Source organism: Stegodyphus dumicola, chromosome X2 (assembly GCF_044657685.1).
Source record: "Stegodyphus dumicola isolate Sdum_Otavi_A_Nest chromosome X2, ASM4465768v1".
Classification (NCBI taxonomy): domain Eukaryota; kingdom Metazoa; phylum Arthropoda; class Arachnida; order Araneae; family Eresidae; genus Stegodyphus; species Stegodyphus dumicola.
The window spans coordinates 95,383,718-95,404,133 of NC_140781.1; the positions used below are offsets into that span (position 1 = coordinate 95,383,718).

The 20,416-nt window shown below is 32.2% G+C and overlaps 1 protein-coding gene across 3 annotated transcripts in view; it reads left to right on the top strand.

Moving 5' to 3' along the window:
- The window catches only part of LOC118200071 (CD151 antigen-like), a 192,074-nt gene extending 185,223 nt beyond the window's left edge, over positions 1 to 6,851 (top strand). For all 3 annotated transcript variants that reach the window (XM_035371990.2, XM_035371992.2, XM_035371991.2), the window contains exons 8-9: positions 2,735 to 2,818; positions 4,266 to 6,851. In XM_035371990.2, the coding sequence (XP_035227881.1) occupies positions 2,735 to 2,818; positions 4,266 to 4,313 (132 nt within the window). In that variant the 3' untranslated portion in view covers positions 4,314 to 6,851. The remainder of the gene's footprint in view (positions 1 to 2,734; positions 2,819 to 4,265) is intronic.
- Positions 6,852 to 20,416: the final 13,565 nt, after the last annotated feature.

Consider the following 20,416-nt stretch of genomic DNA (forward strand, 5'->3'; position numbering starts at 1 on the left):
GCATTCGCCTAAAGTTATGGCATGGGCTGCGGTATGCGCCAGAGGTATTATGGGACCCTTTTTTTGTACGAGAAACGATAACTACTGAACGTTACGTTACAATTTTGGAACAATTTGTCAGCACTCAACTAGCATTGGAGGATCGACCAGGTATCGACTGGTTCCGACCACATCGAACAAAAAAAGTTTTTCACTTTCTTCATGAATACTTTGGGAATAGAGTAATTGCGTTAGATTATCCTCAATTTACTGACACAGGAATAGCTTGGCCTCCATATTCTCCCGATCTGAGTCCTTGTGACTTCTTTCTGTGGGGCACATTGAAAGACGCTGTCTATCGAAACAATCCTGCTACTCTAGATGAGCTTGAATCGTTGATTGGTGTTGCTAGTGATTCCATTTCCTTCGAGACATTGCAAGACGTGATGTCAAATTTCATTGTTCGTTTACGCCACCACATTGTTTCGAACGGTGAACATTTGAAAAAAAATTGTATTTTGATTGCAAAGGCTGCTTCACTTTATTTTTTTAATTATTTTTTATGACTCCTTTCAGAGAAAGAGTTTTCAATACAGAGCGCCATCTGTTAACGATTTTTGTAACTAAATTTTCTAAACTTTTATACACCATTTTTACAGTTTTGCTAATAAATGTACAGTTTACTGCATAATTCTATCGTTTTTCGTTGTACAGATATTTAATTTTGAAATCAGGGCTTATTCGCTGATCACCCTGTATAACAGACGCTATTAAGTTAGGCTAAAATTATCTTTACTGATTCTAAGGCATTTCAATTAATGTAGCAGACTGCGCTGCTGTCTGATCTTCTAATTTGATTATTTTTTTGCAGACTGTTATTATTACGGCAATTTTATAAAAAGTAAGCTTGAACTTTCGATTATGTCTAAAAGAGTTTCCAATTCTGGAGTTGCTAAAGTATCTACAAAACGAAACCGCGTTACGAAACCGTGTTTCGATGTCCATTAAACAAAGAATGGAATTGCTTCAAAAAATGGATAAAGGCATATCCGTCTCCTAATTATTAAGTATGGCATTGGAAAGTCCACTGTATTTGACACAAAAAGGAACTTTTTGAATTTTTTGTGGAAGCATCTTAAACAACTTACATTGAAAGAAATGTTTAATAAAGTAAACAAATATTAAGCTTTCTTTTGTAAATTTTGATACCCTTTAGATCATAATTGTTCTTTATTTCATAAATTACGATTTCATATTTTTAATTGTATAATTTCTGCATGCCATCTTACCAGATTTAAATTGATGATCTATTATCCTGAAAAATCCCAAATCCGGAATCGCCGAAGTCCCGACCAGTCCGGATTTTGGACTTTGTACTGTATTAACTTACAGGAAAATATAAAATAATGACAAATTCGTAACAGGTAAAATACTTATTAAACCTTTTTAATTACCACCAAACGGTGCGAAAGTGTCATCAACATGGCGAATCCAGAAAGAAAAGTAATGTTTTAAAAAATTTAATCTCAATAGTAATGTTAATTTCAGTAAGTTAATACTTGTTAAAATAATCCTTCGATTTGGCTGAGGAATTAATCCTTCGATTTGGCAATAGAAATTGTTTGGAAAACAAAATGAGCCTGATGTAGAGAAACTTCAGTTAGGGAGATTAAGTCTTCAATTTCATGAGTCAAATGGAATTCCCGAAGTTTTGTTTAAAAAAAAATTTAGAATTTCTCCAATTGAACTATCAGTAAAAAAAACTGATTTGACATTAAAAGAAGGCATAGCTAAATTCTGAGGAGAAATATTCTTTAGTTTATTGATAAATTCAAATGATTTTTTTACAATACAAAAGTTGGAAAAGTACTGTAAAATATCTAGCATCCTTTAAATAAAAATATCCTAAATTGTTATTTTACTTGCTGTTTTCTTAGCAAAATTATCAACAGCATTGTAGAAATATATTTAATATCGGAGGGCAAAGTAATGAAACAGACTTTTACAATGCCGTCAATAATTTTGCTAACAGAAAAAATAGCATTTTAGAATGTTGGAATTAATGTTTTACTTTATACATAAGCATAATTTTCTCCCTTCTGTTTGCAAACGCTTCGCAGCTTCTTTGAATAATGAAATAGGCTTAGAAAATGTCATCCTCGTTTACTCCTGTTCCTATTTTGTAGACAATATGGTAAAAATGCTTAAATGCAAAATACTCATCTTAGGTGCTTCTTAATTGATTGTTTTTAGAAAATCTCTTCTGACGACTACTAACACTTCCAGTAATGAGGAAAATTCGCAATAGAAATAAAATATTTGAAACTGCATCTTTTGACCTTATTTTTGTAACAATCTGCAAAAGTTTAAACCGACCGTTCTTTCACATCTCTATTTCGCCTTCCCAACAGTAACAGAAATAATTTTGAAGTGTTTCTTTCTCATATGTTCCCATGAGCTAACCTCCATATTTCTCACTCAAAAGTTTTGATGGAGTAAGAAAGTCGTTCCAAGAACATGAAGTTGTTGAAACCATGTTGGAATTTCTTTGTATATTCGGCCTAGGACAGAGATTAAGGTCATTCAATCTTTCACTCTCAATTTTTCGCAAATAGGATACATATGCTGAGGACAGTCACTAACTGGCTATTTTTCTTAACTATTTCAGGGTTTTATTTCAACCTCTGTTGCATGTCACTATGATGGGAATTTTTAAAGTTAATTCTTAATTCTCATACTTCTTTATACATTTTAGGGTTGTTATGAAAAAATGAAAGATTTTGTGGAGAAACATGCCAAAATTGTTGGAGGCATTGGAGTTGGAATTGCCTGCTTACTTGTACGTATTTTTTACATTTATTCTTTCATATTTAATTTTTTGTATGGGTACTAAAAGAATCTTCTATTTTAATCTAATCTAAAAGATCTATATCTAAAAGAATCTTCTATTTAATTATTTTAATCTTCTATATTAAGATCCTAGTGTTATACCTCTGTTTGTTAATTGAAGAAATTTTAATTTTAGATTGAAATTGAGTTTAAATTTAACTCATCTTCACTCGCATTTTTTTTAACAAGAAAAATGTGTAAAACCTAAATTTTTGTCATTTGTTTTGGGAAATACTGCAATTATTTTTAAAATGCACATAAGTAAATGGCTGGTTTGCATGTAATTTAAGTGGTTACGAAAACCTGTACAGTATAAGAGTGTGGGTATGCAAGCAATCAAGTACGTTGTCTTATTTTTAAGCTCTCTCTATCAAACCAAATCAAACTGAGTATTAAAAAAAAAAAAAAACTGTCTTTGACATGAATATTAGTAGACATGAAACTTGGCAGATGCTTGTGATTTGCCTTCCGGAATGAATTCAGTCGTTGATGAGTTCTTAGTTGATAATACTTTCTCCTGTAGATGATTTTCTAATTTCTCAAAATGCCCCAGATTTGGATGCGTCAGTATAAACAAATCTGATTCTTTCAGAGGCTCATCAATGGCAGAGTGCTTAATGTAAGTGAACACTGGTAGCTCGTGAACCTGTGTTCATATCCCATATAGTTGTATGAGAGTTTTGTTGGTTTTTCACCACGTGTAATGCATAAAATTTAACCGATTTCCCTTAGAATTTTCTCTACGAAGGCACCCTTTATTTCAGGCTGATAATGTTTTCGTGTTTTGCTTTAGTCAATTCATCAACTAGCCAAACTTTTCAGTATGTTGGCTGTTCTTTTCGAGTCTGCAAAGTGTACTAATCTGCACATGCATTATTTCTACTTTATGCAGACTGTATTATTTTATTACTTATCATATTTAATGTTACTATAGTTAATGTCTGCATATTTCATTTGTTATTTGGTTTGATTTTTTATGCAATCTTTGCTCCCAGAAAAGCTCAAAAATTTTTCTTGTATAAATTAATTTTCTTTATTTCTTTGCTTGATGCCATTTCAGATAATGAGTTATTTCAAAGGAAGCTCAATTTTTGAACAGAAGGAGCGTACGTAGAGAAAATTTTCTAAAACGACCATCCACATTTCGATGGTTTTAATCTTCTGTGGATGCAGTCATCTTTGAGAGAGGACGTTGAATACAAATATTTGTTGCCTGAAATATGGTTACTTTCACAGCTTGTCATCATGAGAGTTAACATTACATTTGGAATCGTGCCAAAATTTAAGATAACGTCCAACTTGTGCAGATTTCAAATGTTTAAATTTATTACTTTCTGTTTATTATGTAACTCTTAATATTTAAATGCCACTCTTATAACGTGTATATTTTTTGACAGTTGGTAGGCATGGCTCTTTCCTGTGCATTATTTTGGCTTATCAAGTAATGATATAGCTGGAAGATATGGAGTTGCATTTATGCAGAGAAGGAAGTCAGAATGGAATGTTTAATTATTTGAGATTCCCTCCCGTCTTCAAGCAGCCATCCGTAAACTGAGACCTCATGCAGTGTTATATATGTAGTGTCACCAAGTTCATTTTTTCAAGTCACCAAATTCTAAATCTAAAGCCAATTGGATGTTTGTAATGAAAACAGAAATTTTAGGTATGAATAAGGATGAATATTTTTAAATCATTAAATTATTAGTCATTTTTATTATAAAGTCATTAAATTATGTTCTTGCAATTTTATCACTAGTTCTTACAACAGTTTGTGATTTTCATTTCCTTTTAATACATCTGCCTAGTATCAGAATCTTTTTTGACAATATTGTGTTTGAACTGAGATTATTTGAACCCTGTTGTTCTTAGAACGTAAGTGTATTATTGTTATATGTTGTCCTTTTGAACATAAGTGCATTAGTTTCTTTTGAGAAAATAATAAAAAAAAAGGACTTGGTGAATTTTAGCAATGAATCCTGTAGCTGAAGAGCTCGGCCGAAAATACAATATTTGTTCGTTTTGTGAGTAAATAGCATCACAAAACAAATTGATTGCTCACCGAGTTTAAAAATATTTTAATAGATTAACTGCATAAACATTCAAAATAGATGAAACATGTATTTATGCGATTGTCTGCTATTAAAATGAAGTAAAAAGTTGTTTGAGCTTCAAATGTTTATCAGTGTTGACCATATTAAGCTATAAGAATTTTTAAAATTTACTGTTTTCAGACAAGTTCTTCAGTTTTCCCTCCAAAAGTGCCTTTTTTAAAATGCCCAAACCTTCAACCTGATGCGAAAGTACATTCCATATTCTGTTACAGCTGCTTCTATCTTTGTCAACATATTGTCCAAATATTTGTGTGACTTAGATAAGCGGAGGTCTGTCTTGAAACGGTACCAGAATGCAAAATTTAAAATTGCATTCTGATATATCAGTATTATTTTATCATAGTGCTGAATCTAGATTTAAATGTGCAGGTAATGCTGGATTTATTAGTGGACCATTCCATTGTATCAAACAGAATCTACTGTTGTTATTTCAGTGCACTTCCTATTATCTTTCACAAAAGTTTGAAAAGTAAACAAGTACAAAATTTACAATATATTTTTATGTAAAAATCATCACTCTGAGAGTGTCCGTTTTAGCTAAAGTTGCTTTTACTTGGCCTTCAATACTTCTTTTTTTTACGAAAATGAGAGAGAAATTTTCGTTTATTGTTCAACTGATGTTCGAATACAGTCCTTAAATTCTAAAATCTGGCTAGGTGCACTGCAAGAACAGATTACTATGCAAATGGATTATATAATTGTTATAGAATATCGAGTTTATTTTGGAAAGACAAACATTTCCTAAATTTGTATAAGACATTAAAGCAGTGGCACAAAGATTTAGCCCTTTCTATTTTTCACCTACTTTCAAAATAGTTAAATTGTTACAAAGCTCTTTACATCGCCATATGTGCATATGTGTGCTAGCTTTTGTAAGTACATGTATATGCACTTTTGCTGATCATGTTTATGCTTGAGTCATCTTAGATTTCGATAGTACTTTTTTTTCTGATTATTTAAACTTGTATAATTTATTTAATGTATGTTATGTATAAAGCTTATTTGTAAGTATCAATTACTGCTACAGCAGCATGATATTGTGGCATATATATATATCCTTCCAAACATGGATCTCGAACTGTTCCCGTCCCATTGACTTTCATTGTACATAAAATCAATGTTTGCCTTTCCATGTACTCACAAATGAAATTTTTAATCTGCTAATTATAATGTAGCATAATAAATCATTTACTGCTCACTCAAAATCTTCATTTTGCAGTATTTGTAAATGCAGCCAGTTCAAAGTAGTGATAATTTAAAGCTTTGTAATTTTACTACTTATTAGATATAGATTTGTATGTTTAGCTTTGACATAGAAACTGTATTTTGAATGTTAAAACTTTGTGATTGTAAAATATGGTTGAGTTTTTTAACTTTTTGAAATTATTAAAATTTTATTGTAATTTTTTATTTATTTTGTTTGTAAAAATGTATTGTGCTGTGTTTTAAAATTTGTAGATATGCTTTTTAAAGAAATCTGGAATAATATAAAGGATATAAATCAGTGGATAATGAGAACCAATAGCAAGTGAAATGTATGATTTATAAATAATCATAAAATTAAAGAAGTAACTATAATTTAGAATAAAGAATTATTTTAGACACATATTTTTCAAAACGTTCAATTAATATATATTTGTTGAGGGATAAGATATTTATCAAAAGGATAACTTTTGTAATTCTGCAACTGTATAATATGTTTTTCTGTTCTCTATGCTTGTATTTTATACATAAATGTTCCAGTTTACTATAGAAATGTTATTTGTAATGCTCCATGCACAGATCTATAGATAAGACACTTAATTTATTATACATTATCTTGTTATCTGTTGCATAATTATCTTTGAGTGTAAATTAAATGATTTTAATACATTTTAATTTGTATTATTTAAAATTCTCAGTTACACTACAACATAGCATCTCAACCTTTTACTGGCAAAAGAATGAAGGTAATTAAAAAATGTTATAGATTTCATCTATTTAATCATTTTTACCACTTGTGTCTTATTCATGTATTTAGATATAACTGAAACACATCTCTGTTAGATAGTCTTTATGTGCTTTGCTATATTCACACAAACAAAACATATAAACCTCATGATTAAGCTGTTACCTTTTCTTTATCTTTGCTTGATCTGAAAATCTCGGTATCGAAGTGATAGCATTCATTAGCTTTTCATTTTGTACAAAGGCATAACGTATTTATCTGAAATATTACTCTCATAACCAAGGTGAAAAAAAATTTGATTTTTTCTCAATTTGTAATAAGACCTATAAGAAGGGCTTTTCATTGCCTGATCGAGTCAATTTCTGCATATTCTATGTGCTTTATGTAAGTAACTGAGCTCAGCATTCTGGAAAATGCATAAAAAAATATTTTTAAAGCTCTATCTGAAGCATCTCTACCTAAAGATATTATATAATATACACTGTAGAGACATTAGGTTTTTTTGAAGCGGGAAACGTGAAAAATTTGCAGTGTCGTTGCCGGGATTCGAACCCTGAACCTCTCGAATATGCGTCGAGTTAGCTTCTAATTACATCAAAAAGGCATGAAGAAAAGAGAGAAAAAATACCTTATAACTTTAATATTCTAAGAGCATTCATTCTTAATGTATATTAGCAGTATATGTTAAGTAACAAACTTGTGATAAATCTTTCCATTCTTCTTAAGAGCATTTGCTTTTAATTTTACTAAAACAAATATATCAAAAACTTGCCAACAAAATGACAAAATTTAGCCTTGGAGAGAGTATGGAATCATGCGTTATGATACAAAATATCTGAAATGCTCTATTCAGCTTTACTGATATAGCACTACATAACAGTTAAGAAAATGACTCAAAATATAACTGAGCACTTTCAGCCAATATACATTCTTCAAGAAATGCAGTATCCTTATAAATTTAGGAAAGTCCTGGAAAAATGACTACCATTTTGCTAACATGTTCTCTCTTTCCTTTAGTAACTTTTTTTATTTTCTTATCAATTTATAAATTTACAGTTCCCTATAAAGCAGCTTGAGGAAACTATTGAAAATACAAATGAGAAGTAACTCATTAATATAGTCTGCTAATTTTTAGACCTTTGTTTCTTGGCTTAGACTAAGTATCACTATATGAGTTGTCACCTCATAAAGCTACACTAACTGAAAATTCAGGCTCTGAATAACAAGCTTTAAAAATTAGACAACTAAAAATTTGTTTTTACAGTTTCGAGTTAAGTAATAAACTTAAAAATGGGGCCATCTGTTACTTACAGATTGACAACATAAGGGTCAGTATTTATAATACACTCTTAGACAAAAAAAAAAAAAAAAAAAAAAAAAAGAAGACTCATCAAGAAAGGAGTTATCCGAATGGGACAAAAATCGGTAGAAGTGTTGTATATGTACAGAAAAACAAATGATTACAGTTTGAGAAAAATTGGATGATTTATTGAAGTGATAGAGCTTCACAAAGTAAAAAGTCAGTAACGCATTTGTCCACCTCTGGCCCTTATGCAAGCAGTTATTTGACTTGGCATCGATTGATAGAGATTGCGGATGTCCTCTTGAGGGATATCGTGCCAAATTCTGTCCAACTGGCGCGTTAGATCGTCAACATCCCGAGCTGGTTAGAGGGCCCTGCCCATAATGCTCCAAACGTGCTCAATAGGAGAGAGATCCGACGACCTTGCTGGTCAAGGTAATGTTCGGCAAGCCCTAAGGCAAGCAGTAGAAACATGTGCAGTGTAGGGGCGGGCATTATCTTGCTGAAATGTAAGCCGAGGGTGGCGTGACATGAAGGGCAACACAACGGGCCTTAGAACTTCGTCGACGTACCGCTGTGCTGTAAGGTTGCGATGGATGACAACCAAAGGGGTCCGTCCTACTATGAAATGAAATGGCACTCCAGACCATCACTCCTGGTTGTCGGCTTGTCTGCCAGAAGACAGTCAGGTTGGTATCATACCGCTTTCAGGGGCGTCTCCAGACTCGCCATCGCTGGTCGGGGTTCAGTTCAAAGCGGGACTCATCACTGAAGACTATTCTACTCCAGTCAGGGACATTCCAATGCGAATGAGCCCGATACCAAAGCAAACGGGATTGACGTTATACAAAGGTCAGTGGTAGTCGGCGCTAGGGGCGGCGTGACCTCAGCCCCGCTTTCTGTGAGCCGTCTATGAATGGTCTTTGCGGGCACTGAAGCACTAGTTGCACGTACAATCGATGATAATGATGCATTTGGGGCTGTGAGTGCCGCTCTGACGATTGCTCGGTCTTCACGTTCTGTCGTTTCTCTAGCCCTACCGCGTCCTTCTTGACGCTGTGTGCGGCCCATGGTTCACCGATTCCTGCCAACATCGTCTAATAGTGGCATCGCTCCTGCTCAAATGTCGAGCTATTCGCCGATAAGATCAACTGGCTTCTTCAAGCCCAACTACACGACCTCTCTCAAATTCTGATATTTGCGCATATCGTTCGCGCACCTGTACGCGAGGCATAGTTACTGTCTACACGGAATGAAATTCGTGAAGAATTCATAACCTGGAATTTTAATTTCTTCTCTTAAATATCCTGCCAGTTGCTCAGATCAGATACGCTGTAGCGACAACCGTTCATTCATTGGCAGCCAAAATGTAAAATTTTGCATTTTCCGTCGAAACCTGTATGCATATCAATTTGTGTCCAATTTGCTTTATGTCTTCTCGGCGCGTCGTTATTTTTATTTATTTATTTATTTTTTGTCTAAGAGTGTAATATTCAGGATTTAATTACCTTTCGGTAGTTATTTGCCATTTACACTATGTGTTTTCTAATGAAATTATAAAATGACTCAATTAACATGACATTCCTATTGTGTCACTCTTAACTCATTTATATGACTGCTAGATTACAAGAATTTTATGCATTGAAATTGTGAAAAAAATTTAATGTGAGTTTCTTGACCCTAGAAAAAGCTCTTCATTAAACTATGACTTTTATGGAAATAATGTAGCTCAACTTGAATTGAAAAAATAATTAGCTCTAAGAATATTTGAAACTCTTTTACACTAAAATACATTTTAGCTGATTAAAATTGAGTAGTTCTCTTTCGGAATTTTTAAATTTAGTCTTTTTAATGTTATTTGAGCAGCGTTGTAATTCCAAATGGACTTATCTACACAAAGAGGTAAACTTGCTGTAGTAAACCCTTATTTCCTTAAAATAACACTACCGTTAACTGTAGCCTAAAGGAAAGGTTAGTAATGCGTTGTTGTCTATTTGTTTCCAGGTAGTAGATGGTAGTAGATGGAGTCCTAATTGAAATCGCTTAACTATGTGTGGCTGTTACAATCAGCGATAGTTACGCATATAATATAGGGCGCGGCAGCGTTCATAGCGTAATTTGACGTGCGTAGCACAATGACGTACTGCATGAATGCGCGCCAGCTCGTGCCGCATTCATGTACTAATGAGCTGCCATTTCGAATGTGACAGTGATATGGATCGTTCGGAAGCACAGCATCGTGCCTTTGCTGTTAAAAGTTATTCCAAAAATAACTATTCTGTTATTGCTACCCAGCGTCTATTTCGGCAACATTTCAACTTGGGACGTTATGGGAAAGTTCAAGATGGACTTACTATTTCCAGGTAGAGTAATTTTCCGTTTTGGTGACATTTCCTAGCCGCCTCGCTCACCTGATCTTTCATGTGCCGACTTAGGGGGCACCCGAAGCAAGAAGTTTTCCGAACACGTTGTGCCACCATTCCTGAGTTGAAGGATAGCATCCGAACTGCCGTCGGCAGTGTCCCAGGGAATACGTTACGCCGAGTTAGGCAAGCTTCCAACGCCGCCTAAATGAATGTGTTGTGCAGAGGGGGCATCATATTCAAAAAGTAATCCACGCAATGAACAATAACTTACACATTAGTAAATAGCATACCTTTAACTATTAATTGACATAAGAGGTAAATAAATAAATTACAGCCACTGCCTTATGGTGTGCTTTTAATATCCTATTATGAACGCTGCCGCACCCTATATAATGTATGGTTACAGCCGAAAACATCGCGGACGAAAACGTCGCGGAGAAAACAACGCAAGGCAAAAACGTCGTGCTACAAAACATCGTGGGAGAAAACATCGCAGTTCTAAAACATCGTGGTACAACACATCGTCGTCGAAAATAAAGCGGTTCAAAAACTTCGCAGTTTAAAAACATCGTCGTCGAAAATATCGTGGTAAAAAATAAAGTATCTACAAATCATCGCATGACGATAACATCGCAGACATGCTTTTTTGCAGGCTATAATAACTGTAAATGAATATTCCCATAATGATTTTTGAACGCAAGATGTAAAAAGGGATAATTTTTACTTTCATACTTTTTATTAACTAATAAATTTTTGCTGAGAAAATAAGAATGAAACTTAAGCAGAGAAAATTAACGCAACTTATAGCACTTAATAGAATTTTAAACCGACATAGTTAACTAACAAAGGCCATTAATAAATCATTTTTATAAAGTTTCTCCTGGTAATTTTTCATGAAAAGTATAATCTATAATTTGCATTTAATTTTTTATGCTTAAGTTTCCTTCTTACTTTTTCAGCAAACATTTATTAGTTAATAAAATATGTGAAAATAAAAATTATCCTTCTTTACATACTGAACTCACAAATCATTATGGGAATATTCATTTACAATAATTAAAACCTGAAAAAAGCATGTCTGCGAAGTTATCGTCATGCGATGATTTGTAGATACTTTATTTTTTACCACGATATTTTCGACGACGATGTTTTTAAACTGCGAAGTTTTTGAACCGCTTTATTTTCGACGACGATGTTTTGTAGCACGATGTTTTAGAACTGCGATGTTTTCTCTTTGCGATGTTTTCTCCCACGATGTTTTGTAGCACGACGTTTTCGCCTTGCGTTGTTTTCTCCGCGATGTTTTCGTCCGCGATGTTTTTGCCGCGATGTTATCGGCGGACACCATAATGTATACACACACAATATTAAACTGTGCGGTTTATTTAGTAATTAAACTCTTTTTTTTTTTTTTTCTCATTCAGCAATTTTATTCGGCAAAACGCTCTTTCATAATAGATTATCAAATTTTAAAAATATAACAAAGAAATTGGGTCTTATTTTCGAGTATATCCGATATGTAATTTTTAAATTATTAAAATAATAATAAAATATTATACATTTTACAAGATAAGGCAATTATCTTCTTTCAAATTCCACAATGACGAAACCTCGTTGACACTTGCTGCTGACGAATTTATTGAATGTTGCCTTGCCCATTCTTGATGTTACTTATTACATTAATAAATGCTGGAATGAGGTTTTAACCGCAATTAAAATTCTTGAAGCAAGTATTTGCAAAAGAAACATTAGAAAGGCATTAATAGTTTGAGGTTAATGATGATAGTGGGCCACTTACTATAATTTTATTTGAAGAGCTGAGCAATAAAGAATTAGTCACGTGATCAAAAAACAAAATTATATTTAAATTTGCTACGCTTATTCCTTTTTTTTTAACCTATTTTTGCAAAAGTTACAATGCTCGAAATAGTAGCTCAAATTTTACAAGCAAAAAATGTCTTCTACTTTTGATTCGAATAGCCGACAGAGGAAAACAAATGCATCAAGATAATGAGATATATACACAACCACGCACAGAAAATGGCGCACTAGATGAAAGTTCAGAGTATATTTGGAACAATAAGTTATGTAGTTGTTTGTCTCCTGCGAATCATGTGATATGGGAATTTGATAAAACGATAAAACTAGTCTTAATTTAACTTTTGAGACTTTCTCAAGTATACGAAAATTTTCTATTTACTAACAGTATAAAAACTGAGAAGCAAAAATACCTCAGAAACACCTTCCAGATCATTTCAGCAAAGTGCTGTGTTTACTAGCGGCTTGATGAGAGCCCTACGTGTAGCCAGTTTGTCTTTCTATCATATTGCGATAGAAACTCAGCGCGGTGCAATAACCACTAGTCGAATTTCGAAATTATAGTTAGAAGAATGAGCCACCGTCACGCATTAGTTGCCCCTGAATTCATAGATTGTTACACTCTGGATGACATACGGAGAAGTATGGAGGCTTAGTATAAATGAAGTCAATTTTTTACTTGCTGTCCGAAGTTAAGCTGTATAACAGTCGGATAACAAAAAATATACGTCTAAAAACAATTTACAAGTTCAGAGAATGCTTTATTTAGCAGTATGATAGTTAAAACTTTAGAAACTTTCAGTTTATTTCTTCTATTTCTAATTAAATATGGAATGATACACAGTTTGGAATATCTGAGGTTATAAAAAGGATTTTGTTTAGCTGAGTATTTTAATGCTTCCTAATAATTTTACCGATTAACTACAAGCAGGATGCGTCAAAGTTTTTGAAGTACCTTTTTCATTTCTTAATGAAATAAATAAAAATGATAAGGTAATAAAGAATACTTTTCACAAGCTTTATATTATAAGAATGGCTTTAAACCTGTCATCGCGAAAAGTTGCTGTTTATGGTTTATCCAAGCAAAGACCTTTGATGACCTCCTTTGATGAACCTCTGATTAGACCTTTGATGAACTGGAAAATATGTCAGTTATCTCAAGTTCATTCCCAAATGTGGGTAAGTTTCCAATTGAAAAATACTGATCTGATCTCAAAAACTGATCTGATTCCAATTGAAAAATACTGATACTATCTCAAGTTCATTCCCAAATGTGGGTAAGTTTCCAATTGAAAAATACTGATCTGATCTCAAAAACTGATCTGATTCCAATTGAAAAATACTGATACTATCTCAAGTTCATTCCCAAATGTGGGTAAGTTTCCAATTGAAAAATACTGATCTGATCTAATTTTGGTTTATAGTTCCGAGAAATTTAGCTACTTTTATGCAACAGTTAGATATTCTTCTATATTTCATGCAACAGTTAGATATTGCAATGCTCCACAGAGAATAAATAAATTTGTAATTTCTGTGTAAGTATAGGAAATTATCTTCTCAGGCGATCTCTATTGCATACATATTTTCGCATAAGACCAGTTGACAACGATCCCTCTTTAAAACAAATGGCTAAGTAAAGTAAACCTTCCCAGACCAGAAGTCCAGCAAAAGTTTAGATTTATTTTATTATTAAGGTGACCCAGGGCTTAATTTCTAAGATTAGAAGTGCCGGAGCCCTATGGAAGACCGTCAGCAAAGAGGAACAAGAGTAAATAAATAAATAAAATGACTATTAAACTCATTAATAATTTTTAAATTAAATAGTTAATTATTATCAAATTAATTAATAGCTATTTAATTAGTGCTTATAAATAATTTAAACAGTAGTTATTATATAATTATAATTTAATTCATAATTATTAGATGATTAATTATAATTTAATTTATAATTATTAGATAATTATTATTTATTGAAATAATTAAAGATTGAAGTAATTAAATTATTAAATTTAAATAAAATGCAAAGAGATAATTTGAAATTTAATACGCGATTTTTAATATAATTTTATTGTTAAAATAAAATTTTCGAGATAAAATTCCTACTGAAATTGTTATTCAATTACATAAAAGAAGTGCCGCAGCCTTCTTAATCAGGGCTCCGGTGCGTTCCGGCTAGAATTATAATTTATTACAAAAACTAGGAAGCACTGGAGGCGAGATCCGGTGGGCTCCGGCACAATTTAAGCTCTAATCCTAAGGGGAGGAAGTTCTTTTATCATCACAAAAATTAAATATACTTGAAGTATAGCTGATGAAAATTCCAGGGCGAAACAGAATGAGGGTAAGAGTGGGTGGAAACAAAAAATGAGAGGGATCTTGGTGAGACTGAACGTTTTCTTTGACCGCAGATCTCTGCTCATATAATTATAGCCATCAAGCAGATGTATGTCGGGGGTAAAATGAGTCCCGATCTGACTCCTAAGGATGAATGTAAAGTTTCTAGTTACGCTTCCACCCCATTAGTGGATACAGTGGGAAGACGATGTATAGGACGTGCTTGAGCAGTTTATCTCAATATTTCACTCTTATAGTACTCGCTGTCACTTATAAGAACACAAATGTTCCTTCCTGCGAGGATAACTAACCGTAAGCATCGATAACAATACACTAGATACGATGGCATGGCTGGAAATTTACGCGTTCCTAAACAAACTCCCCCAAATTTATTGCTTTTCTTAAAGGGAAAGATTTCCGCATGTGAGTGAGGGAACTTACTTGAACATCTCATGTTCTCATGAGTTCGTATTTCTAGGGAAATAGAGTATTGCAAGGTCTGCTTATTATTGAACTAAAACGTTAGGAATTCTAAAATTTTTTCCCTTTAAATTGTGGTTCAGTTTTATAAAAAGAAGTAAGGGAGCTCATCTTATTTAGGGCTTTGGTGCGCTCCGGCTAAAATTGTAATTTATCTTAAAAATTGAGAAGCACAGGCGCAATTTAAGCACTGAGGTGACCAAACTTTTTACAATGAAAAGGAGGACGAAAAAATGTAAGAAAAAGTACAATGTAAATAAATAAAACATTTTATTAATTAAAACAAAAATTATGCTTATATTATAATTAAACGGGTATTTTTCCATGAAAGGAACATTTTTTGTCGATATATAATTTTTTAACAATATATTGGAAATTTCGGAACAAGAAATATCCTTGATATTGAATTTTGGGATAAGTGCTGCAAGCTAGAGTATCAACATTCAGTCTTGATTTCTCACTTGTCCAAAAATCATTACAAACTGAAAAAAAACTCTGTCAACTGTTGCATTAGTTCTAGGGCAGCACAATGTACGTTCAACAAGAGTAACTAAATTTTTGAAATGGAATGTGTTCATTTTTGGGAAATGGTTAAATATTTCCATCGATCTTTTATTAATTTTAACATGTTGATTTTCCCATTGATCTAATTTATCAGAAGTTAAATATACATTCAGTTTTTCTAATTTCTTCAAACAGATAATTGTCATTGATTTTAATATCAGGCATTTCTTTCAATAAAACCTCAAAACAATTTTCAACATCTGCCCAATTTACTTGCAATTAAGTAATAAACACCATTGAAAACTATTATTTCCTTTGTTACTTGTTTCCGACTATTGTTTGATATATTGGAAACATGTTTGGTAAAGATTCTACACTTCTTTGGTAAACATTTTGTTATGCCGTCAAACTTAGAGGATTTGATTCCTCTAAGTTTGACAATTTCCTTTTTATTCTTAAAGGAATAAATTTTTCTCCAAATCGTGATTTATATTGAAGTACAAAATAAGACTAACTTCTGTAGCTAAAATATGTTTACTTTCAATCTTTTGAATCGTTTTGTGGAAAGTAGATGCCCGATTATGTACAAATACTTTAATATCTCCGATAATTCATTATTGAAAAAAAGGTTCCAGAATTTTTTAACATTTATCTAACATTTTAACATTTTTGACAATTTTTAACATTTTGTAACATTTGTCTAACATTAGTTTTTTAACCTTTTTGTAAATTACATTTTGTTAATATGTCATTTACATATTAAAAAATATGAACAGAGAGGCTCAAATAATTGTAAAATATGCTCTTCAGCAGTCGATGGAGCGAGCCATATAATTTTTGAATCTCCTAAAAGTTTTCTTGTATTCAACATTTGCGTCTTAACAAAATTGTTTTAAAGTAGCCACACGAATAGTAAACCTATTATTATAATAACCACAAATAGTAAACCACAAATAAATTAGCAGGGCAAATGACATTGTGTTGATTGCATTTGACAAAATATGTGCATTGTAACTTATTCTTAGTATTTTCCTTTGGAGTAAATCTTATAATTTTACATAGATATTATTCAATCCTTTGAGTCTTCGCCCGCCAGAATTTGTGTTTGTATTATCAGCTGTTTAATGCGAGAACTTGAGATTTCAGCTTGCTTTCATTTATTACTGTGTATAGAAAATTGTCTCCCGTATTTCCAAAACGGATGTTAGCACGCAGAAATGTAACCTGGTTGACTTACTAGTAAGTGTTTTTTCTTTTACTTTCAATGGTATTATTTTTTCTCTTTATTAAAAAAAGCCCTATTATCTAAGAATGTAGCATGTTAATGCAATTAGAATTTAAAAGAAAACAGCTTTCAGTCAAAACAAAATGTAAATTTGATTAGTGTAAAACTTAGATTTCTTATTCTTTCAATACACATATATTCTTAAAAAACACACTTTTTTTTTTAATCCTAATTTTGTACAAAATGCTAAAATACAAGATTTTATGCTGAATCAAAGTTCTTTTATCACTTATAAATGAGTTGATTATCTTTCTTGACTGAAAATTATTTTCTTACACCCCAGAAATGTTTTAGCTACAACATCACATTCACTTTTAGAATCCACGATGCCTTTGGCGTAGGTAGAACAATAATAATGAAAAACTTCATAAGATTGCTGTACACAATTACATAAGTCATGACCACAGTCTGGAAATGTTTCTTTAAAATAATGGAAGTTTTGACATTTAATGTAGCCAATATTGTCTATACTTTGATAAATGTGATACAGGTTTAAAGAGGTTTGATTGATTTTAAAATTGGCATCTAAACTTCCAACATTTCCATTTGATGGGTAATGAATAAAACATAACACAATACTTCCAAATGCATAATAAAAGGCGAGAAAAAGTACACAGTACTTATGTATCATGAAAATTTCCTTACACATCATTTCAATGAGCTTTAACTATTATATTTTACAATAACAAATTTTGTACTTCTAAGCTTTCAGAGTAAAATATTTAGCAGAATTTATGAGATGTACAATTCTGAAAATACACTTTGTTAAAACGATTCTTGAAACTGTTGGGTAAGTAAAGAAATAGTAAAAAGAAACGTCTGTTAATATAAATTATTCCAGTTAGAATGAAGTAGAAGCAGCATATCATTTCACTTTTATATCTACCCGGGAGAAGAAAATGCTATGTTCATGAAACAAACAGAATAAAAACAGGAAACATTTCTAAGAAAAGTTGAAATGATAGAGAAGAAGAAAAATCATTAATAACATAATATGATAATCTGATATATAAACATAGATCATTTTTGCTATTAATTGAATTTATTTTTTGAAACTCATTGTTACACCATATCATTTTTTAACAAATTGAAATAGTCTAAAATCATTGTTTTTACATTGAGATAAATCAGAAATAATACGTTCCATTGATTGTCCTTGACATCGTTTAAGCAGAAAATAGATGCAATAATGCCTACATACATTTAAAATAACACTTTGGAAAGGAACTTTATTCCATTTCACATTATTGATTTGAAAACCATAAACAGATGGAGACATCCCATATGAATCGAAGAATTCGGCTGTTGATTTGTTCTCGATGAACCAGGCAACCCAATGCTGCCCAAGTTTATGAGGATCTGTATTCATAACAAAACACGATGGAGTAGCATGAATAATAGGTAAATGATCAGCTGAAAACACACCTTGGAAAAAAGGAGCTGTCTGTGAGTCCTGAGATAAAATTTTTTGAATAACCGAAGCATACATTTAAAAGTCTGACAAAACAGTCCTTGACTTATTTATTTCAAGACTCGAACTCCGCATAAACGAGAACTGATATTGTCTGTTCCAAAGCAACACCAAATTTCACTTCAAGTCTTAAATTGCTGTGACGAATAAGATTAAAATGCTCTCCATCACATAAATCCGGACTTAAATCGACTGCAAATAGCGTGTATCCTTTAGAATAATCTTCTCTAGATATATAAATTTCTCGGTCTTCTCTGCTAGTTCAAAGAAATAACCCCTGGAATGCTCTAATATAACTGTTCAGATCAAAATTAGGCTCAACTGGATTATAAGGTAAAGGCTGTCTATCCACGTAAACCCCTATAAAATTCATATGGTAATGTTTAAATTCGAAAGGCGATTTTTTATAATTTCCGTTTAAGGCATCGTTATCTAAACAAGCCACAATGATACGTTTGGGCATCTGACCCACAAATACATTATCTTGAACAAAAGACATATTGCCTTGAGGAATGGAAAATACATTGCATAGAACTCTTTGAATAGGATATTTTGCGGAACCTTTTTTCAAAGCTTTAGCATGTCCTAGAGAAACAGCTAAATAATCTTTGCTCACGAAAAGTGAAACGTGTTCAAGTGCGACTTTGTAGTCACCATTTTCCGCCATTAAGCAAATTTTGCTGCGAATAAGTTTAAATTTGACGCCCACTAAATTCAGTAATTAGCGTTCTTTATGAAATAAATCCAAATGCAGTCTGCCTATCATATCTAGAGTAGCACTTAATTTTAAAAATGCAGCTCTTTTATTAAATCCTTCATTTCCATCAATGTTCATATGGCCTGGTGTATCTTTATAAAATAATTCCGAAGTTAATTGCGATACTTTAGTATCATAACCATGATTTAGTAACGTTTCTATAAGTGCTCGATACGGATATGTATTATCTGAAGACATTATCAGCCTTTCATTTAATTTCCCATCGATCTGAGAAAACAAAGAATAGAGAAATAAATTAACTGGTCCAACTTTTGAATCTGTTTGCAGGTGTGAACCATCCGAGTTGAGAATTTTTGCTTTTACATACAGGTGAGTTTCTGATAGATCTAAATAATCTTCCCCTCCAGAAATGTGAAATTCGGTAGGACCCCTACACTGTAAAAAAAAGGTCGTTCTTTACAGGCAAAAGTTTTGTAAATTTACAGAAATAAAAAATTTACACAAGAATTCCTGTAATGGTAACAGTTTGAAAGCAAACTGTGGCGGGTACAGCTGATTCGCCTGTAGCATTGCAAATAATGTTTTAGAAGCCGCGCGGAAGAATAACGTTATTGACTGGAGATTAGCCAATCAGGAGAAAAGTGTTTGAAAGCTAGTCGCAGAAAAAACATGGCTGAATGCCTGTTGATTGTATAGCGCTGGTAAGTAAGAAAAGAAATATTTTTTGTTTATTTTATGCAGATTATTCTCATGCACTTTGCACTGTTATATGTAATGAGTATGTATTTTAACGTTTAAGCTTTGCGATTAATTAATATCAGTGTTCGTAATATCTAATGAGTTGAAAGAGTGCAAAATATTTATTCCAAATGCAGATCTAATAGTAGTATTTTGTCATTGTGCATCCGATAAATTACGCCTTAAATTCACCGTATTATTATTTATAACTAATTATTTCAAAATTTTATCACTGTTGTGGTATTTAATTAAAACGGTAATGTGGTTGTTGAAAACAAAATTAATCATGTTAGCGTCGTTTGCAATTCGTCTGACCAAAGAACGTTTGACATCTTATTCCCGGCAGGCCTTGAGAGAAAAGTTTATGTAAACATTTAGAATTCTGAATGTAATGTATATATTTTTTGCTTACTAGGTTTAGTTATTCTTTTTTTAGGATTACCTGATTAATGATTCAGTCTAATATGTTTAT